Consider the following 20,443-nt stretch of genomic DNA (forward strand, 5'->3'; position numbering starts at 1 on the left):
ATCTTCATCTGATTTAAATATCTTTCTAGTCTTCCCTAAAAAGATGTGGTGTCTGTCTCAGTTACACCCTGTGGCAAAGCATTCTGTCCTCCAACGATTAAATGACACCATGGAATACTAGCGTACAAAAACTTACCAAGCTACTGCCCTCCCCACTCTTCTAAATTCATTCAAATTAAATGGGTTAATGCTTCCTCAGTGGAAAGAAGAATTTCAGATATATGCTAGGTCTGGCCAAGTTAGCCATTTACAGGTCCAGGTTGGATGCAGCCCGTGGGGGTGCTCACTCTGGCTGCCTGTCTCTCTTCCGCAGTCTTGTCCGCCCCCGGGGGGCCCAAGAGAAGGAGCACGCAGTATCCCCCAGTACACTTGATGCCTTCCACGACCGGTGGGCACCGCAGGGACTGGAGTGCATAGTGGACACTGATAATATTATTATTTAAGTTTATACGTTTCCTTTGTTTTATGGTTTAGTTCCTTATTAATTGTGCCCCTCAAAAAAAGGGAGCACTTTTGCTTGGTTTTTGTTTGATGACACTCTAGCAGCCCAGTGTCTTCTCCGCTATTTTTAGACTTGAGTATAAAGTGATGCTTCCCATTTATTTACTCTTTTTGCTCCAGTTAGCGACCAGAGGAAAATATTTAGCATGATGCTGATTCTTTTCAGCACCATTGAAAATAAAAATTGTTTTGAAAACTTGTTTTTTTTTGTGGTGGTGCATTACAAACATAGGGGGTGGAAATGGGTTTTTTTGTTGTTCAAATGATATAGTGAATCTTTGCGCTCACCAGTTTGCTGAGGCTATGGAACTCGTTTATGTACTTTTTTGCATTCAGGGTCAGAATTGAGCACTCTCAGGTGAGGTGAAGCAAGGTAAAGACATAAGAATTTTAGGAACATTTTCCCCCGACAAGCTCTTCACTTTTTGATTGATCAACTCTATAGACTCAGCTTCTCACCATAATAATAAATTGTGCTCTCCTGAAGTGCACCTCGTTGCTTCTTGAACTTATATTATTCCTACTTTTAAAAAAAAAGTTTTTCCTTATTTCCCTTCTTAATCCTGACATCCTAATTTTTAACTTGCAAAATGTAACATTTAAGATGCAGGGTAAAATTCCCTCAACAGTGTGCTTTAACCCAACCCTTTGATGCACCAGTGTGACACTTTTACTTCGACACATCACACTGGACATCATTAGTTGCCTCCTTCAGATTGCTAATGCGTAAATCATTGGTTTGTGCTGCACTCACACACTTAGGAACTGGCTTGAGCTGGTAACTATTCTGTTGGCATGTAGTCTTCACTGTGCTTCATTATGATTTATTTACTTTTGTCTTCACAGCTAACCACGGGTTTGACAGCGACACATCCAATAAGGAGGTGGGACCTAAGCTGAATCATGTGTTAGACACTCGCATATCAGAGCTTGGAAGCTTACCAATTGGAATGAAAGGGTACCAGCAAACACAAGATGGTGGTTTCACTTCCGAAGCCTTGATGATGCTTGTGACCAGGACGTCCGGAACACAGACACTGAATGAAACCATTTCCTTGGAAACGATGTACAACTCTGTGGATTTGGCTGCTTTCGTCAGCCAAGAATATGATGAATTCAGTGAGGCCGAAATTAAAAGCGTTCAAAGTTCAGATGTAGAAAAGTTTGTTGGACAGTGTCAAGGGGAACTCTCTACAATCTATGAAAATCTTACTGAATCGTTCAGATTGAATGAAAAGTCATCTAATTCTGAGTGGCAGGAAACTGCCCCTGAATCTAATGATGCCACATTAATCAAACAGACCAGGTCTACATCAGGCTTGATGTATATTGAGGTAAAACCCAGCAACAAGGATCCTTATCGGGGTGAGACCGTATTAGTAGTTTGCTCTCCAAATATAACAGATACAAATGAATCATCTGCATCTAATGACTGTAAAATTAGTGAGAAAAAGGAATTCAGCAAACTGGGTTTGGACTTGTCGCATCCTGTAGTGAACTCTGAACATGTAGATAGTGAGTCTGTCGAGCAGGAATCTATAAAAAGAAGAAGTGAGAGTGCTGACTTTTCCATTGTATCTGGGGCCATGAAACGATCTCTGTCAATAATATCTGATTCTGGAATAGAGAGCGAACCCAGTTCAGTGGCTTGGTCGGAGATGCGTAAACCTTTGGATTTATCTAGTGACCGGGACCTTGTGCAGCAGATAGTCAGAGCGCAAGCAGTCCATAGGAACTCACTAGAGGGTGGCCAGACTGAAAGTGGCACCAGTCTGCCAAGCGGAATTCAGGCTTCTTTGACATCTATCAGTTCATTGCCTTTCGAAGATGAAGAAGAGGTGGAACTCAGCAAATTGACCAAATCTGTCTCAGCCCCGCAGATCAGTAGCTCAGATCAGACGTGCGAATCTCCTGACTCTTCAGCACAGGATCAGACTGTTGATAAAAAACAATGGGTTAGGGGGAATCTCTCAGAAAAGGCAGAGGAAGGCCAACATGAAACACATTCAGTTCAAAGAGATGGATGTGATGATTTTGATTCCCCTACAGAGAAAGAGATTCTGCAAGAGAGTATAGAAGATTCAATGCTGAACGGTAGCAGCACAGAAGCTGCTGAAAAGACCACCATTGCTGCAATAGACAAAAATCAATGGTTTTCCTCTGAAGTGACGGGAGATGGCCACCATAACACAAATATATTAGATGCTGATGGCGTTAAGGATTCAACAATTCACACTTTTGAAGAGCTTGTATCTAAGAAGGTGGATATTAATGAGTTATTAGATACAGATATTAATACTTCTGACCCTGACAGTCACACAGAGGAGAAGAAATATTTACTACTGCTTCCTGATGAGTTGCAAAATGACCAACATGGTTCATTTGGTGACAAGTTGCCAAATGCTGAATATGTGTCAAACAGTAGTGATGAGATACCAACATGTAAAGTGACTACACAAACTGACCTGACAACAGAAACTTTGCAGCCGACCACAGCTACTTACAGTGATGTCATTTTGACAGACAGAATGGTGAATGAAGAAGCCTCCTGCCTACACGAAGGAAAACTGGAAACTGGAATTAAAATCGACCAGCATTATGACAGTTGTACCCAATTACAAGATGAGCATGGGGGTGAAAAGCAGCCGGTTGGTAGCAACAACGGTGAACTCCAACCTCTGGTTGATGGTGGAAATTCTTCTGGAACTGGTGGCTCAGGCATGGCATTTGAGAAAAGGAACATGGTTGAGGTGGTGAATCTTTCTGTTTCATGCACAGCTACGTGTCTGCCATTTTCTTCCATGCTCAGGGATTCTCCAGTTGCCTTTCCTTCAAGTCAAGTGGCGTCTCCAATCACCAGGCAACCCATGGGCTCTTTTGGAGTTGTCTCAGCTAATTCACAGGGCATTGATGCAGAAACCAATGAGAGAATGGCGAGGTAAAGATGCAACCAGTTACTGATTCAAATTCTTTTTAGTCTGTACCTCACCCCCGTGGCTTAGTGGGTAAGTGCACTGCCCAGCGTGGTACTGAGACATTCAAGGCAGGGCAGAGCAGACTTGGATTCAGTATTAGAGGTGGGTTAGCCTGTCTCAACTGGGGCATTAGTTACTGGGTGAAATACCACCACTGACAATAGGAAGAGAAAATAAAGTTGTCTGGGTTTTGAATGTCCCTGCATCAATCGGAACAGGATTAAGCCTTGCCAGACATGGTAAATTAGCTAGCCCTGGAGGACCACACATAAAGAATGGCCAAGTTGGGTGAGGTTCAGGAGGGCTGCTGAGCCCTTTGGTACCATATCCTAATATGTGCACCTACAACCAAGGAGGGGGAGAAAATTGATTGGGAGGGGATTTTTTTTTTAAAAAGGACATTTACCATGACCTAATTTTGTCTGGGAGCCCCAGAGTAGGGCGCGTCCGATGAATATGACAGATCTTACACATGGGAACTGAAGGTGCAAGACTGGGAACAGGAGTAGGCTGTTCAGCCCCTTGAGCCTGTTTCGCCATTCAAGGAGTAGGCTGTTCAGCCCCTTGAGCCTGTTTCGCCATTCAATTAGATCATGACTGATCTGTATCTTAACTCCCATCTACCCGCCATGGTTCCATATCCCTTAATATTCTTACCTAACAAAAATCTATCAATCTCAGTTTTGAAATTTTCAGTTGACCTAACCTGAACAGCTTTTTAGGGGGGAGAGTTTCAAATTTCCACTCGTCTTTGTGTGAAGAAGTGCTTCCTGACACCATCTAGTGCAATAAGATCATGCCGGTTGGACCTCTGCTTTCTTACCTGGACAGCAGAGATTGTGGAATCAATTTTGAGTACAGTAACATAAACATATAAATGGAATAATATGCTTGAGGGGAAAAAAGCAAGACAGATTTATTATGACTCTAAGAAAAAAAGTTTCAGCAATTATATTGTCTGCTTGTAGCAATGCCATCTGTCATATTGAGAACAAAGTCAGCACTTCACAGAACACAGCAACAATATTCTGCATTCATCAAATAACCACAGTCACTTCTTCCTTTCATTGGAGGCCAGTACATAGAGTGGGAGATAAGATAATACACAGAACTGGCGGCAAAGTACCTTTGCCCCACTGCACCACTTCAAATGAAAGTGAGGACATAAATAGCAACATTTGGCCTATATACATGAAAGCACTTATGTTATTTGATGTCTTGTCTAGAATTGCTTCTGCAGTTTAATTTGAGTTATTTCCAAAACTATTCTTTGGACGTGCCATTTAGTTTGTCACACAGATATTGACAATTGTTTTAAATTGCTGTGTTTTGAATAATCCAGACTCACTTGTCATTGTGCATATATGTGCAGTGAAAGATCCTTACACCCAGTTTAGGATCCCAAAGTACTAATACGCCTTGCCTGAACAATTCATATACCTCCTAATTTTGCCTTTTACAGTCTTTGTTGTTTAGAAAATTGTGTAACACTGACATGTAGCAGCTTGTTCACGTAGGATGATCCTGATGGGTATTTTCTTTCGTTATTTTAAACTTCACAATATTTTCATGTGCATCAAGGTAAAGTATTTCTGTGTTGGGGAATGCAACACTTTTCCACTTTTTACTATCTATAGTCAGCATCAAGTAGTCCCACGTTAGGTAAAGGACTACAACTTAGTTGTTAAGACTCTGATCAGTTGAATTCCACAAGTGTCGTTTCCATGGTCCGAGCAGTACACAGGCTTCTTGTACAGTGACCTTTTAAATAACCTGCTTACGTCTATGTTAGCTTTCTATTTTAAATACCCGGATCTCATCTTTTCTCAATTTCATTTTGCAATGAAATTACGTTTAGTTCTGTGAATTTAAGAAAAAAACTCTTGTTCGTCATGGCCTAGTGGGCAGATGGCCTAACACTAGTTTTACTTAGTGGGGGAGTGTTCATTATGCATTTTAAATGGTCTGCTGGTATTGGGGAAACCAGATCATCAGAGATCAAGAGGTAGAAATTCGTCTCAGGCGGTAGAGCTAAACGGGTGGGATTGAATTGGCCACCCATTATACAGCCAGCTCGATATTCAGTTTTATTGAAGTCAATGGAATGACTATCGGGCGGGGAGTGTATCGAGAGGGAAGGATAACGGGTGGCAGATACGATTCCGCCCGTTTTGCGCGACCAACCAAAACAAATTTCTACCCCCAGAATTCCACAACCCATCCAAATAGTCGAATTGCTGGAGACACACAGCATGTCAGTCAACATCTTTGGAGAGAACAATCCAGTTAATTTCGGGTATGGGCCCTTTTTCAAAAACAGGAACACCCGAAACATTAACTTGACTGTCGTCTCCAGATGCTGACTGACCTGCTGAGTGTTTCCAGCATTCTTCTTTTGGATGAAATGTTAAACCGAGACCCCATTTGCCCTCTCAGGTGGACGTAAAAGATCCAATGGCACAATTTCAAAGAAAAGCAGAGGAGATCTTCCCGGTGTCCTGGCCAATATATATCCCTCAACCAGCATCACTAGGAGGCCAATCATCTCAGCCCCAGAGGCTGCTGCAGGAGTTCCTCAGGGCAGTGTCCTAGACCCAACCATCTTCAGCTGCTTCGTCAATGACCTTCCCTCCATCATAAGGTCAGAAATGGGGATGTTCGCTGATGATTGCACAGTGTTCAGTTCCATTCACAACCCCTCAAATAATGAAGCAGTCCGAGCCCGCATGCAGCAAGACCTGGACAACATCCAGGCTTGGGCTCATAAGTGGCAAGTAACATTCGTGCCAGATAAGTGCCAGGCAATGACCATCTCCAACAAGAGAGCGTCTAACCACCTCCCCTTGACATTCAATGGCATTACCATTGCCGAATCCCCCACCATCAACATCTTGGGGGTCACCATTGACCAGAAACTTAACTGGACCAGCCATATAAATACTGTGGCTACGAGAGCAGGTCAGAGGCTGGGTATTCTGCGGTGAGTGACTCACCTTTTTTTTTATTCGTTCACGGGATGTGGGCGTCGCTGGCAAGGCCGGCATTTATTGCCCATCCCTAATTGCCCTTGAGAAGGTGGTGGTGAGCCGCCTTCTTCACTTTTCGTCGCGAGATTTTACAACTGAGTGGCTTGCTAGGCCATTTCAGAGGGCAATTAAGAATCAACCACATTGCTGTGGGTCTGGAGTCACATACAGGCCAGACCGGGTAAGGGCGGCAGGCTTCCTTCCTTAAAGGACATTAGTGAACCAGATGGGTTTTTACGACAATCCGGTAGTTTCATGGCCATCATTACTGATACTAGTATTTTAATTCCAGATTTTTTATTTTTTAATTAATTGAATTTTTTAATTAATTAATTGAATTTAAATTCGCCAGCTGCCGTGGCGGGATTTGAACTCATGACTCTGGATTTTAGTCCAGGCCTCTGGATTACTAGCCCAGTAACATAACCACTATCCTGACTCCCCAAAGCCTTTCCACCATCTACAAGGCACAAATCAGAGGCACAAGTGGAATACTCTCCACTTGCTTGGATGAGTGCAGCTCCAACAACACTCAAGAAGCTCGACACCATCCAAGATAAAACAGCCTGCTTGATTGGCACCCCATCCACCACCCTAAACATTCACTCCCTTCACCACCGGCGCACTGTGGCTGCAGTGTGGACCATCCACAGGATGCACTGCAGCAACTCGCCAAGGCTTCTTCAACAGCTCCTCCCAAACCCGCGACCTCCACCACCTAGAAGGACAAGAGCAGCAGGCACATGGGAATAACACCACCTGCACGTTCCCCTCCAGGTCACACACCATCCCGACTTGGAAATATATCGCCGTTCCTTCATTGTCGCTGGGTCAAAATCCTGGAACTCCCTTCCTAACAGCACTGTGGGAGAACCGTCACCACACGGACTGCAGTCGTTCAAGAAGGCGGCTCACCACCACCTTCTCAAGGGCAATTAGGGATGGGCAATAAATGTCGGCCTCGCCAGCGCGCCCACATCCCATGAACGAATAAAAAAAACTAAAACAGATTATCTGGTCATTATCACATTGCTGTTTGTCGATCCTTGCTGTGCACAAATTGGCTGCCATGTTTCCTGCATTACAACAGTGATTACACTTCAAAAGTATTTCATTGGCTGGAAAGCACATTGGGATGTTCTGAGGTGAAAGGCGCTATATAAATGCAAGTTCTTTCTTCTTTACCCCGTCCAAATAAGGCTGCGTAAAGAAAATATTGATACATTGGACAATAACAACAACTTGCATTGATATAGCGCCTTTAACATAGTAAAATGTCCCAAGGTGCTTCACAAGACTGATTTTCAAACAGAATTTGATACCGAGCCACATAAGGAGATATTAGGACAGACGACCAAAAGCTTGGTCAAAGAGATAGGTTTTAAGGAGTGTCTTAAAGGAGGAGAGATCGGTAGAGAGGCAAAGAGATATAGGGAGGGAATTACAGAACTTAGAGCCTAGGCAGCTGAGGCACGGCCGCCAATGGTGCACCGATTAAAATCGGGGAGCGCGAGAGGCAAGAATTGGAGGAATTGGAAGAATTGGAAATTAAGTATCTCCCTTTCCTAATATGAAGAGTTAATCTCAAAAACAATATCCCTGAAAATACTTACATTATAAACCTTTTGAAATGTGTAAAAGGGGTAAGAGCATTTACCCTGTTAAAATAGTGATTCTGGCTACTTGAGGTGTGAAAGCCAAGGATAGCGATATTGTACCATCAAACCCCTCTCCACATGCCACATAAATACAGATCTCTACATTGTAACTTTTTTTTGCAGTTTTGTTCAGGCCAAAGACGAGTTGATCAAGCAGCTGAAGTTTGACGGCTTGTTGTACAGTGACCTACCTTTTCTCGCTTCCGAGATCCCATACTTCACCCCAGAAGAAGAGGAGGAGAATTCGGAGGAGGGAATCCACCTGGTCATCTGTGTTCATGGATTGGATGGTAGGTAACGACTGTGCAGTTGGCTTTTAGAATAAAACCATCACCCAGCATTAAAGAGGATAATTAATAGTAGGCCTGTCCATGTTCTTACATGCATTGGGAGCCTCGTTTATGATCACTGTCTCTCTACCGCTTGGACTATACCTGTAGATTCTGATGTTTGTCTTTCATAGAATCATAGAATGGTTACAGCATGGAAGGAGGCCATTTGGACCATTGAGTCCGTGCCAGCTCTATGCAAGAGCAATCCAGCTAGTTCCACTCTCCGGCCCTATCCCTATAGTCCTGCAAAATTTTTCCTTTGAAGTACTTATCCAGTTCCCTTTTGAAGGCCATGATTAAATCTGCCTCCACCACTCCCTCGGGCAGTGCATTCCAGATCCTAACCACTCACTGTGTAAAAAAAGTTTTTCCTCATATCTCCTTTGGTCCTTTTGTCAATCACCTTAAATCTATGTCCTCTGGTTCTTGACCCTTCCGCCAATAGGAACAGTTTCTTTCTATCTACTCTGTCTAGACTCTTCATGATTTTGAATACCTATTTCAAATCTCCTCACAACTGTCTCTCTTCCAAGGGGAACAACCCCAGCTTCTCCAATCTGTCCACATAACTAAAGTCCCTCATCCCTGGAATCATTCTAGTAAATCTCTCCAGCACTCTCTCTACGGCCTTCACATCCTTCCTAAAGTGCGGTGCCCAGAACTGGACATAATATTCCAGTTGTGGCCGAATCAGTGTTTTATAAAGGTTCATCATCACTTCTTTGCTTTTGCTGTTGCTCTATGCCGCTATTTATAAAGCCCAGGATTCGGTATGCTTTTTTAACCGCTTTCTCAACCTGCCCTGCCACCTTCAACGATTTGTGTACATATACCCCCAGATTGCTCTGTTCCTGTACCCCTTTTAGAATTGTGCTGTCAAGTTTATATTGCCTCTCCTCATTCTTCCCACCGAAGGATTTTTCTGGGTTAAATTTCATCTGCCACGTGTCCACCCATGCCACCAACCTGTCTATATCCTCTTGAAGTCTATCGCTATCCTCCTCACTGTTCACTACAATTCCAAGTTTTGTATCATCTGCAAATTTTGAAATTATGCCCTGTATACCCAAGTCCAAGTCATTAATATATATCAAGAAAAGCAGTTGTCCCAGTACCGACCCATGGGGAACACCACTGTACACCTCCCTCCAGTCTTAAAACAACCATTCACCACTACTCTCTGTTTCCTGTTACTTAGCCCTGTATCCATGCTGCTACTGCCCCTTTTATTCCATGGACTTCAATCTTGATGACAAGCCTATTATGCGGCACTTTATCAAACGCCTTTTGAAAGTCCATATACACCACATCAACTGCATTGCCCTCATCTTCCCTCTCTGTTACCTCATCAAAAAACTCTATCAGGTTAGTTAAACACAATTTGGCTTTAACAAATCCGTGCTGATTTTCCCTAATCAATCCACACTTATCCATATGCCTGCTAATTCTGTCCCGGATTATCATTTCTAAAAGTGTCCCACCACTGAGGTTAAACTGACTGGTCTGTAGTTGCTGGGTTTATCCTTACACCCTTTTTTGAACAAGGGTGTAACATTTGCAATTCTTCAGTCCTCCGCTGCCACCCCCGTATCTAAGGATGTTTGGTAGATTATCGCCAGTACCTCCGCAATTTCCACCCTTACTTCGCTCAGCGACCTAGGATGCATCCCATCTAGACCAGGTGACTTATCTACTTTAAGTATAGCTAGCCTCTTCTCTATCAATTTTTAGCCCATTCAGTATTTCAACTACATCTTCCTTTACTGAGACTCTGGCAGCAAAAGTAAACCAACTGTTCTGAAAAGTAAACCAATGCTATGGTGGTAGGACTATCCCATCATGCATAATTGTCACTGGAAACCTTCCACTAATAATAGCATGGTGTTATAAATAGTAAACAGGTAGTAAGAGGAGGGATGGGGCCGATTAGGGACCAAAAAGGAGATCTGCACATGGAGGCAGAGGGCATGGCTGAGGTACTCAATGAGTACTTTGCATCTGTCTTTACCAAGGAAGAAATTGCTGCCATAGTCACAGTAAAAGAGGAGGTAATTGAGATACTGGATGGGATAAAGAGGAGGTACTCGAAAGGCTGGCTGTACTTAAAGTGTTTAAGTCACCCGGTCCGGATAGGATGCTGAGGGAACTAAAGGTAGAAATTGCAGAGGTGCTGGGCATAATCTTCCAATCTTCCTAAGGTACGGTGGTGGTGCCAGAGGACTGGAGAATTGGTTCAAAAAAGGGTGTAAGGATAAACCCAGCAACCAAAGGCCAGTCAGTTTAACCTCGGTGGTAGGGAAACTTTTAGAAATTATAATCCGGAACAAAATTAATAGTCACTTGGACAAGTGTGGATTAATAAAGGAAAGCCAGCACGGATTTGTTAAAAGCAAATTGTGTTTAACTAAATTGATTGAGTTTTTTGATGAGGTAGTGGAGATGGTTGATGAGTGCAACGCGGTTGATGTTGTGGATATGGACTTTCAAAAGGCGTTTGATAAAGTGCCACATAATAGGTTTGTCAGCAAAATTGAAGTTCATGGAATAAAAGGGGCAGTGACAGCGTGGATACGAAAGTGACTAAGTGACAGGAAACAGAGAGTAGTGGTGAACGGTTGTTTTTCGGACAGGAGGAAGGTATACAGTGGTGTTCCCCAGAGGTCGGTACTGGACACTGCTTTTCTTGCTATGTATTAATGACTTGGACTTGGGTATACAGGGCACAATTTCAAAATTTGCAGATGACACAAAACTTGGAAGTGTACTGAACAGTGAGGAGGACAGTAATAGACTTCAACAGTGGCAAACATTTAAAAAGATATTTTATGGATAAGCAGTGGCAAACATTTAAATAGATATTTTATGACTCGCAACAAAAATATATCCCTGTGAGGATGAAAGACTCCATAAAAAGGGTGAACCAACCATGGCTAACTAAGGAAGTCAAGGATGGTATCAGGTTAAAAGAAAAAGCATACAACATGGCAAAGATTACTGATAAGCCCATAGATCGGGAAAACTTTAAAACCCAGCAAAGGATGACTAAAAGAATAATAAAAAGGGAGAAAATAAATTATGAGAGTAAACTAGCAAGAAATATAAAAACTGACAAGAAAAGTTTCTACAAGTATATAAAAATGAAGAGGGTAGCTTAAGTAAACATTGATCCCTTAGAGGATGAGACTGGGGAAATAATAATGGAAAACAAGGAAATAGCAGAGGAATTGAACAGATATCTGTCTTCACAGTAGAAGACACTAATAACGTACCAATAATAGTAGATAATCAATGGGAGGGAGGAACTAAAAACAATCACTATCACTAGAGAAAAAGTACTAGGTAAACTAATGGGTCTAAAGGATGACAAGCCCCCTGGACCTGATGGCTTGCATCCGAGGGTCTTAAAGGAAGTGGCTACAGGGATAGTGGATGCATTGGTTGTAATCTTCCAGAATTCACTAGATTCTGGAAAGGTCCCAGCGGATTGGAAAACCGCAAATGTAACACCCCTATTCAAGAAGGGAGTGAGACAGAAAGAAGGTAACCATAGACCAGTTAGCCTAACATCTGTCATTGGGAAAATGCTAGAATCCATTATTAAGGAAGTAGTAGCAGGACATTTGGAGACTCATAATACAATTAAGGAGAGTCAACATGGCTTTATGAAGGGGAAATCGTGTCTGACAAATTTATTAGAGTTCTTTGAGGAAGCAACAGGCAGAGTGGATAAAGGGGAACCAATGGATGCAGTATATTTGGATTTCCAAAAGGCATTCGATAAGGTGCCACATAAAAGGTTACTGCACAAGATAAGAGCTCATGGTGTTGGGGGTAATATACTAGCATGGATAGAGGATTGGCTAATTAACAGAAAACAAAGAGTCGGGATAAAAGGGTCATTTTCAAAATGGCAATCTGTAACTAGTGGGGTGCTGCAGGGATTGGTGCTGGGGCCTTAACTATTTACAATATATATCAATGACTTGGATGAAGGAACAGAGTGTATTGTGGCCAAATTTGCTGATGATACAAAGATAAGTGGAAAAGCAAGTTGCAAGGAGGACACAAAGGGGTCGATTTTCGGATGGCCAAGCGGAGGCAGGGGAGCTCCGAAAATGGCGGAATCCCGGAGCCCATCTCCAACCCGATCACTTCTGGGTTCCCAATGATGCGTTCGGGTGCGCGCGCAGCTCCCGCATGCGGGACTCCCACCGGAAATTAAAGCCGGCGGGATGCTGCTTTAGATAGCTAGTCAGATAGCTGAGGTACTTGACAGGCCTCACTGACTGGAGATTTTGGCAGGGGTGCAATTTTGAAGGATCCTCAGTGTGTTTCCTGTGCTGTGGGAAACACTCCCTGTCGGAGCAGATGTGTTTCAGCCAGCAGCAAGTGTGAGATGCAAAGGATTATTTGACAGGTGGGGGGATTACCTCATTTATTGCAGGAGGGCACTCTGTCACTTCAGACAAAGTTTTGGCTGCAACACCTTTGTCTTTCCACTAAAAATTATTAATTTATACCCTAAACTCTGCTGTGCAAACACATTTACCTACTTGGCGGACCCCCTCAAACTCACACTGTCAGGATGGGGGGGCACCATGGCTGCATTCATCACTTCATCCGAGGACGAGCAACATCACCAGCCTCGCCAGGCACACCGTCCACCTCCGCCACGTGGAGCTCCACAACACAGTGCTGCGTTACAGGCATCTGCACAAAATAGTCATGCAACTACACATACTCTCACTGTAGGGTGACCCAATGGGTGGCATCAAGTGTGGGTGTTCGTGGTGAACCTCATGAAAGGGACTTATTACACAAGCCAGTCAAGAATGGCCAAGACGTGGCAGTAATGGTGACAATAATAATACTTAATTTGCCATTAACAAAAATCAAATATAAATAAAAAACATGACAAACCGTCAAACACCCTTGTGCATCCCCTTTGCGCTCACAAAACCGTTGCCTTATGCTTACGAGTACTCCTACGTGGTGCTTCCCCTGTGGCTGCAGCAGAGGTAGTGGCAGGTTGCTCTTGTTCATGCCCTGACCGATTAGATGCTTTAGGCCTACGCCCTCTGAGTTTCGGTGCTCGTGTGGACCCCTCCAAAGACTGCTCCACCTGCACCTGCGCAGGGGCAGACTCGGCCACCTGGAGAGGAGGCACTGCTTGAGAGGGGGGCAACGGGTGAGACGTGGGAGCAATTTGAGTGGTGTCCCTGCTTCCATGTCCCCTTTTGCCATCATCCCTCTCCTGGGCCAGGCCCACATCACTCCTACCACCCTGCTGGATGACAGTTTGGAGGACATGTGTGAGCCTTTTAAGACCAGTGCCAGAGTATCTGCCTACCTGTTTAAGGTGGCAGAAAGTTGCTCACCCTGAGTCCGAAAGGCCGTTGTCAGGGCCTCAATGGAATCATTGGTGAGCCGTGCTCGAAGCTCGATGGAGGCTAGCCTTCCCTCCATCGCAGACATTCCCGCACGTACCCGCAACACTATCTCAAAGATGCTCTCACGTCCCTGTGACGTATCTCAGAGATACCCTCCCGTACCTGTGCCAGCATTCCACTCATGCAGGAGTTGGACTCCTCCATCTGTGCGATTGTGGAGAGTGCGCGTGGCACCTGTTCCAGCACCTCGCAAATGTGTTGCTGCCCCTCAATCATTCTCCTTTTAAAGGACAACCCCCAGGGTTCAGCATCTGTGTCCAGCTGAGCAGAGCCTGGAGAACAATGCTCCCACCAACGCGGACTCTCCACAGCTGCCCCTGCCACCAGTGTCTGCTTGTGCTCACGTGTGTGGTGACTCACTATGTGCGACCCCAACTAGGTGAGGATGGGGACCCACCGAGGTATGTATATCTGCACTGGTGGATGGCTCGCTCAGATGTGACGGTGCCCCCTCAGAGGCCGGCAGGTCCTCTGGGGAATCGCCCTCCGCTATCACAGCGGTCGCTGAAGGCCCTGTAAGAGAACAGAAGGCAATATTAAGCATGATGACAGATGTTGAGGTGCTGAAGATGACAAGGCATGTTAACATCATTTGCTATTGTGAGTGCTGAATGTTAAAGTTCCGTCACCAGCCGTTTGTTGGGTAGCAGTCTCAGCGTCCCCGACAGACAGGCACTCGAGGGTGCTGCTTAATTCCAGAGCCTTCTGCTCCACGTCTGTGAGGACGACCTGATGTTGCGGCCCCCCTCTGGTCTTCGCCCTCTCCCATGCATTTTGTGCTCTCTTCTCCTATAAGGGGAGAAAGTAAAGAGGCATGAGTGAAGGATGGTGACATGGCCAACCGCTGAATGCATTGGTTTAGGTGAGGCTGACCGTGAAAGAGATGCATCAGAGGATGAGTATGAGTCAGAGCCATGACATTGTATGAGGATTGGGTTGAGTGGTAATGGTGGGATGAGTACTGCGGAGGTGAGTAAGTGCAGGTAAGTTGAGGATGAGGTTTGAGTGGGTGTGAGGAGTGATGTGTTAGAGTAGTGTTGGCAGTGCAGAAGGAGTTGTGGGGTGGGGGCGGTGATGTGGAAGATGGAGTGTAGGAGAATGAGCAAGTGTACTCACTTTGACTGACCTAGTTAGGTCATTGGAGCATTTCTGCACTGTATCCAGGTGCGGGAGACATTGCTGCTGCTTCTGACCTCCTCTGCCACCTCGAGCCATGCCTTCTTAGTGGCAGAGACAGGCCACTTCCTCCCGTCCGCTGGGTAGAAAATCTCCCTCCTCCTCCTCACCCCATCCAGTAGAAGCTGGATTGAGGCATCGTTAAATCTGGGAGCAGCCTTTCCCCTGGGCTGCTCCATGCTGCACTTTTGGTTGTTTGCTGCAGGAGCAGCATTGGAGAACTGCCCCTTTAAATCGGGCTCCTCCAGCTGATAGCCTGTAATGTGCCTGCTGTGCAGGTTGACGACGGGAAACCTGGAAACCACAGTAAGTGTCTTCAATTTACCCACAATCGCGTGGGGAATGGAGCAATTTCACTGGGCGGGTTACCCACGCGCCCAGTCGTCCCCCCCACCTGCTGCCATCCCGCCTCCATGGTAATATCGGGGCCCTCCCTGGTAATATCAGGGCCAAAGTGTCTGCAAGGGATATTGACAGGTAAAGCGAATGGGCAAAAATTTGGCAGATGGAATATAATGTGGGAAAATGTGAAGTCATCCACTTTGGGAGGAAAAATAAAAAAGAAAAGTATTATTTGAATGGAGAAATACTACAAAATGCTGCGGTACAGAGGGATCTGGGTGTCCTCGTACATGAAACACAAAAAGTCAACATACAGATGCAGCAGGTAATCCGGAAGGCAAACGGAATATTGGCCTTTATTTCTAGGGGGATGGAGTATAAAAGCAGGGAAGTCATGCTACAACTGTACAGGGTGCTGGTAAGACCACACCTGGAGTACTACGTACAGTTCTGGTGCCCTTATTTAAGGAAGAATATAATTGCATTGGTGGCAGTTCAGAGAAGGTTCACTAGGTTGATTCCGGGTATGGAAGGGTTGTCTTATGAGGAAAGATTGAACAGGTTGGGTCTATACTCATTGGAGTTTAGAAAAATGAGAGGAGATCTTATTGAAACATATAAGATTCTGAGGGAACTTGATGGGATAGATGCTGAGAGGATGTATTCTGCGTGTTTCCCATGCTGTATGAACCGCTTCATGTTGGGGGAGACATTTTTCAGCTGACAGCCAGTTGGACATTGAAATGCCTGTTTGCCAGATGGGGATAAAAGGTGAGTTATTGCAGCAGGGCACTCAGTTCTCTCAGACAAACGTTTGGCTGGGAGTTTTTTGTGTTTCGACTGAACATTTTTGGTTTACACTCAGAATTCTTCTGTTTACGTATATTTACCAACTTTTTGGACCCCCTCAAACTGACTCCATCAGGATGGACCGGTGCCAAGGCTGCATTCACCACTACATCCGAGGACGAGCAACATCACCATCCTCACCAGGCACGGCTGCACTTCCGCCACTTGGAGCTCCACAACACGGTGCTGCGCCACAGGCACCTGCACAAGAGCACAGAGGGCAACAACAGAGGGACTGACTTCGCAGGAGGCACTACCCTCATCAGAGGGTCTACAGACCAAGGCTCATCTTCCTGGACCTCTCTGAGGAGCAGTGCTTATGGAGGCTGAGAGTAAGTCGCCAGGTGGTCGCAGACATCTGCAGCCTCCTCCATGCCGAGCTGTTCCCTGCTGGGCCAAGCGGCATCTCGTTACCCGTCGCAGTTAAAAGTCATTACTGCCCTCAACTTCTTTACCTCCATATCATTCCAGGGTGCCACCGGGGACATCGCCGGGGTCTCTCATTCTTCTGCACACAAGTGCATAAGGCAGGTCACCGACGGCTTGTTTCGCAGAGCCCTGCAATATGTCAACTTTCCCATGGATGATCTCAGCCAGACAGAGAGGGCAGTGGGATTCCACTCTGTGGCTGGCTTCCCACATGTACAGGGTGCAATCGATTGCACACAGATAGCAATCCAAGTACCTCCACACGAGCCAGAACTATTCATCAACTGAAAGGGGTATCATTCCATCAACGTTCAGTTCGTTTGTGACCACCGCAAAAGATTCCTTCACGTGTGCGGCAGCTGCCATAATTCCTCCATTCTGAGGGAATCCAATATCCCAGGTCTCTTCCACGCACCGAACACCCTTAAGGGCTGGCTCTACAGAGACAAGGGAATACCCCTTACACACGTGGCTCATGACACCTTTGAGGAACCCCATCAGCAAGCAACAGCGTCAATACAACGACAGCCACATCGCCACCAGGTCTATAATTGAACATGCAATAGGGCTGCTGAAGATGCGATTTCGGTGCCTCAATCGTTCTGGGGGAGCGCTTCAATACGCACCAGTGACAGTGGGTCACATTTGTGTATTGTATCCTGCACAACAGAGAGGGGTACCGGTTGAGGATGCCCCATCCCCTCATCCACCATTCACATCTGCCATCCCCATTGAGGAGGAGGCAGAGCAGCAGCTCACCTGGCTGCTTGTGAGGCCAATGAGTCACTCATATGTGAACGGTTCTCGTAAGATCAGAAAGTGAGAAGAGTCCAGTCCTCACACCACCTGGAAAGACCAGCACCAACACCAGCGTGCCCCCCTCCCCTCCCTGCACAAAACAGTCCGGCAACTACACATTCACCCACTGTAAAGTGACCCACTGGGTGGCATCAAGTGTCGCCGTTCATGATGAAGCACATGAAAGGGCACTATCACAAAAGCCACTCAAGAATGGGCAAGATGTGGCAGTAGTCGTGAGAATGATAACATTTAATGTGACTTTAACAAAAAACAAATATAAATGAAAAACATGACAGTCTGTCAGACACCCTTGTGCATACCCTTCGTGATCACAAATCATTAGCCTTTCTCTTCCTACCGCTTCTACGTGGTGCATCCCAGTGGCTGCAGCAGAGGTAGTGGCAGGTTGCTCATGTTCATGCCCTGACTGTTTAGATACTTTAGGTCTATGCCCTCTGGTTGTTGGAGCCCGTGAGGGCCCGTCCAAAGACTGCTCCACCTGCACCTGTTCAGGGGCAGACTCGGCCACCTGGAGAGGGGGCAGCATTGCAGGTACTGGTTGAGAGGGGGGCAACGGGTGAGACTTGGGAGCGCTTTGAGTGGCGTCCCCACTTCCATGACCCCTTTCGCCATCATCCCTCTCCTGAACCAGGCCCACAGCACTCCTACCACCCTGCTGGAGAACAGTTTGGAGGACATGTATGATGCCTTGGAAGCCCAGTTGCAAAGTATCTGTCTTCCTGTTTAAGGCGGCAGAATGTTGGTCACCCGGAGTCTGAACAGCCGATGTCAGGGCCTGAATGGACTCATTTGTGAGCCGTGCTTGAAGCTCAGTGGATGCTAGCCTTCTCTCCATCGCAGACATTCCGCGCTTACCTGCGACACTATCTCAGAGATGCCCTCATGTACCTGTGCCAATATTCCATTAATGCAAGAGTTGGACTCCTCCATCCTCTGCGCTATTGTGGAGAGTGTGTGTGGCACCTGTTCCAGTACCTCGCAAATGTGCTGCTGTCCCTCGATCATTCTTCTTTTAAAAGATTGCCCCCGGGGTTCAGCACCTGCATCCAGCTGAGCAGAACTGGAGAGGAGTGCGCCCACCGACACGGACTCTCCATAGCTGCCACCAGTGTCTGCTCGTGCTCACTTGCGTGTGGTGATTCACCAGGTGCCAACCCAACTAACTGACTACTAGGACCCACCGAGGTGTGAGTATCTGTGCTGGTGAATGGCTCACTAAGATGTGACGGTGCGCCCTCAGAGGCCAGCAGGTCCTCTGAGGAATTGCTCTCTGCTGTCACTGCGGTCGTTGAAGGGCCTGTAAGAAAACAGAAGGCAATATTAAGCATCATCACAGATGTGTCCTGTTGCGATGAGCATACTGAGGTGTTCAACATGGCGAGCATTGTTAACATCAATTCATGTGTGTGTTGAATGTTAAAGTTGTGTCACCAGACGTTTGTGGGGTGTCAGTCTAGGTGTCCCTGACGGCCGAGCACTGGAGGGCGCGGCTGATCTACAGGGCCTCCTGCTCCGCGTCTGTGAGGACCACTATTTGTGGAGCCCCCTCCAGTCCTCGCCCTCTCGCGTGCATTTTGCAGTCTCTTCTAAAAGGGGAGAAAGTACAGACGTGTGAGTGAGTGATGGTGAAGTGGTCAGCCAATGAATTCATTACTTTGGGTGAGACTAACCATGAAAGAGATGCATCAGAGAGTGAGTATGAGACAGAGACATCACATTGGATGAGGATTGGGGTGAGTGGCAGTGGTGGGGTGACAAATGGGGAGGTGAGGAAGTGCTTAGGTAGTGCAGGTAAGTTGAGGATGAGCTTTAAAGGGGTGTGAGGAGTGATGTGATGGAGTAGTCTTGGCAGTGCAGAATGAGTTGGGGGGTTGGGGAGGGGGGCGGTGGGGCTGATGTGCACCACGGAATGCAGGAGAATCAATAAGTGTACTCACTTTGGCTGACCTAGTTAGGGCATTGAAACACTTCCTGCACTGGACCCAAGTGCGGGAGATGTTGCTGCTGCTGGTGACCTCCTCTGTCACCTCAAGCCAGGCCTTCTTGGTGGCAGAGGCAGGGCACTTCCTCCTATCGGCCGTTTAAAAAAATTCCCTCCTCGTCCTCACCCCGGCCAGTAGCACCTCAAGTGAGGCATCGCTGAATCTTGGACCAGCCTTGCCCCTCTGCTGCTCCATTGTGTCGTTTTGGTCTTTGCTCCAGTGTAGGGTACGGTAGCATAGTGGTTATGTTACTGGACTAGTAACCCAGAGGCCTGGACTAATAATCCGGAGTTATGAGTTCATAATCCCGCCACGGCAGCTGGGGAATTTAAATTTAATTAAATAAAATCTGGAATTTAAAAAAAACTAGTATCAGTAATGGTGACCATGAAACTTCCGGATTGTTGTAAAAACCCATCTGGTTCACTAATGTCATTTAGGGAAGGAAACCTGCCATCCATACCTGGTCTGGCCTATATGTGCCTCCAGAACAATAGCAATGTGGTTGATTCTTAATTGCCCTCTGAAATGGCCTAGCAAGCCACTCAGTTGAAAAATCTCGCTAAAAAATTCATAATAAGAATAAAACCGGACGGACCACCCGGCATCGAACCACTAGGCACCGGACACGACAAAGGTAAACCAAGCCTAGTCGACCCTGCAAAGTCCTCCTCACGAACATCTGGGGACTTGTGCCAAAATTGGGAGAACTGTCCCACAGACTAGTCAAGCAACAGCCTGACATAGCTATACTCACAGAATCATACCTCTCAGCCAACGTCCCAGAATCTTCCATCACCATCCCTGGGTATGTCCTGCCCCACCAGCAGGACAGACCGACCAGAGGTGGCGGTACAGTGATATACAGTCAGGAGGGAGTGGCCCTGGGAATCCTCAACAT

At 46.1% G+C, this 20,443-nt stretch overlaps 1 protein-coding gene across 1 annotated transcript in view; it reads left to right on the plus strand.

The window, feature by feature from the left end:
• The window catches only part of fam135b (family with sequence similarity 135 member B), a 392,147-nt gene that overhangs the window by 321,703 nt on the left and 50,001 nt on the right, over positions 1-20,443 (plus strand). The window contains exons 13-14 of the mRNA XM_067978580.1: positions 1,348-3,439; positions 8,284-8,450. Coding sequence (XP_067834681.1) covers positions 1,348-3,439; positions 8,284-8,450 — 2,259 coding nt within the window. The remainder of the gene's footprint in view (positions 1-1,347; positions 3,440-8,283; positions 8,451-20,443) is intronic.

The sequence above is a fragment of the Heptranchias perlo genome, chromosome 3, assembly GCF_035084215.1.
Source record: "Heptranchias perlo isolate sHepPer1 chromosome 3, sHepPer1.hap1, whole genome shotgun sequence".
Taxonomy (NCBI): domain Eukaryota; kingdom Metazoa; phylum Chordata; class Chondrichthyes; order Hexanchiformes; family Hexanchidae; genus Heptranchias; species Heptranchias perlo.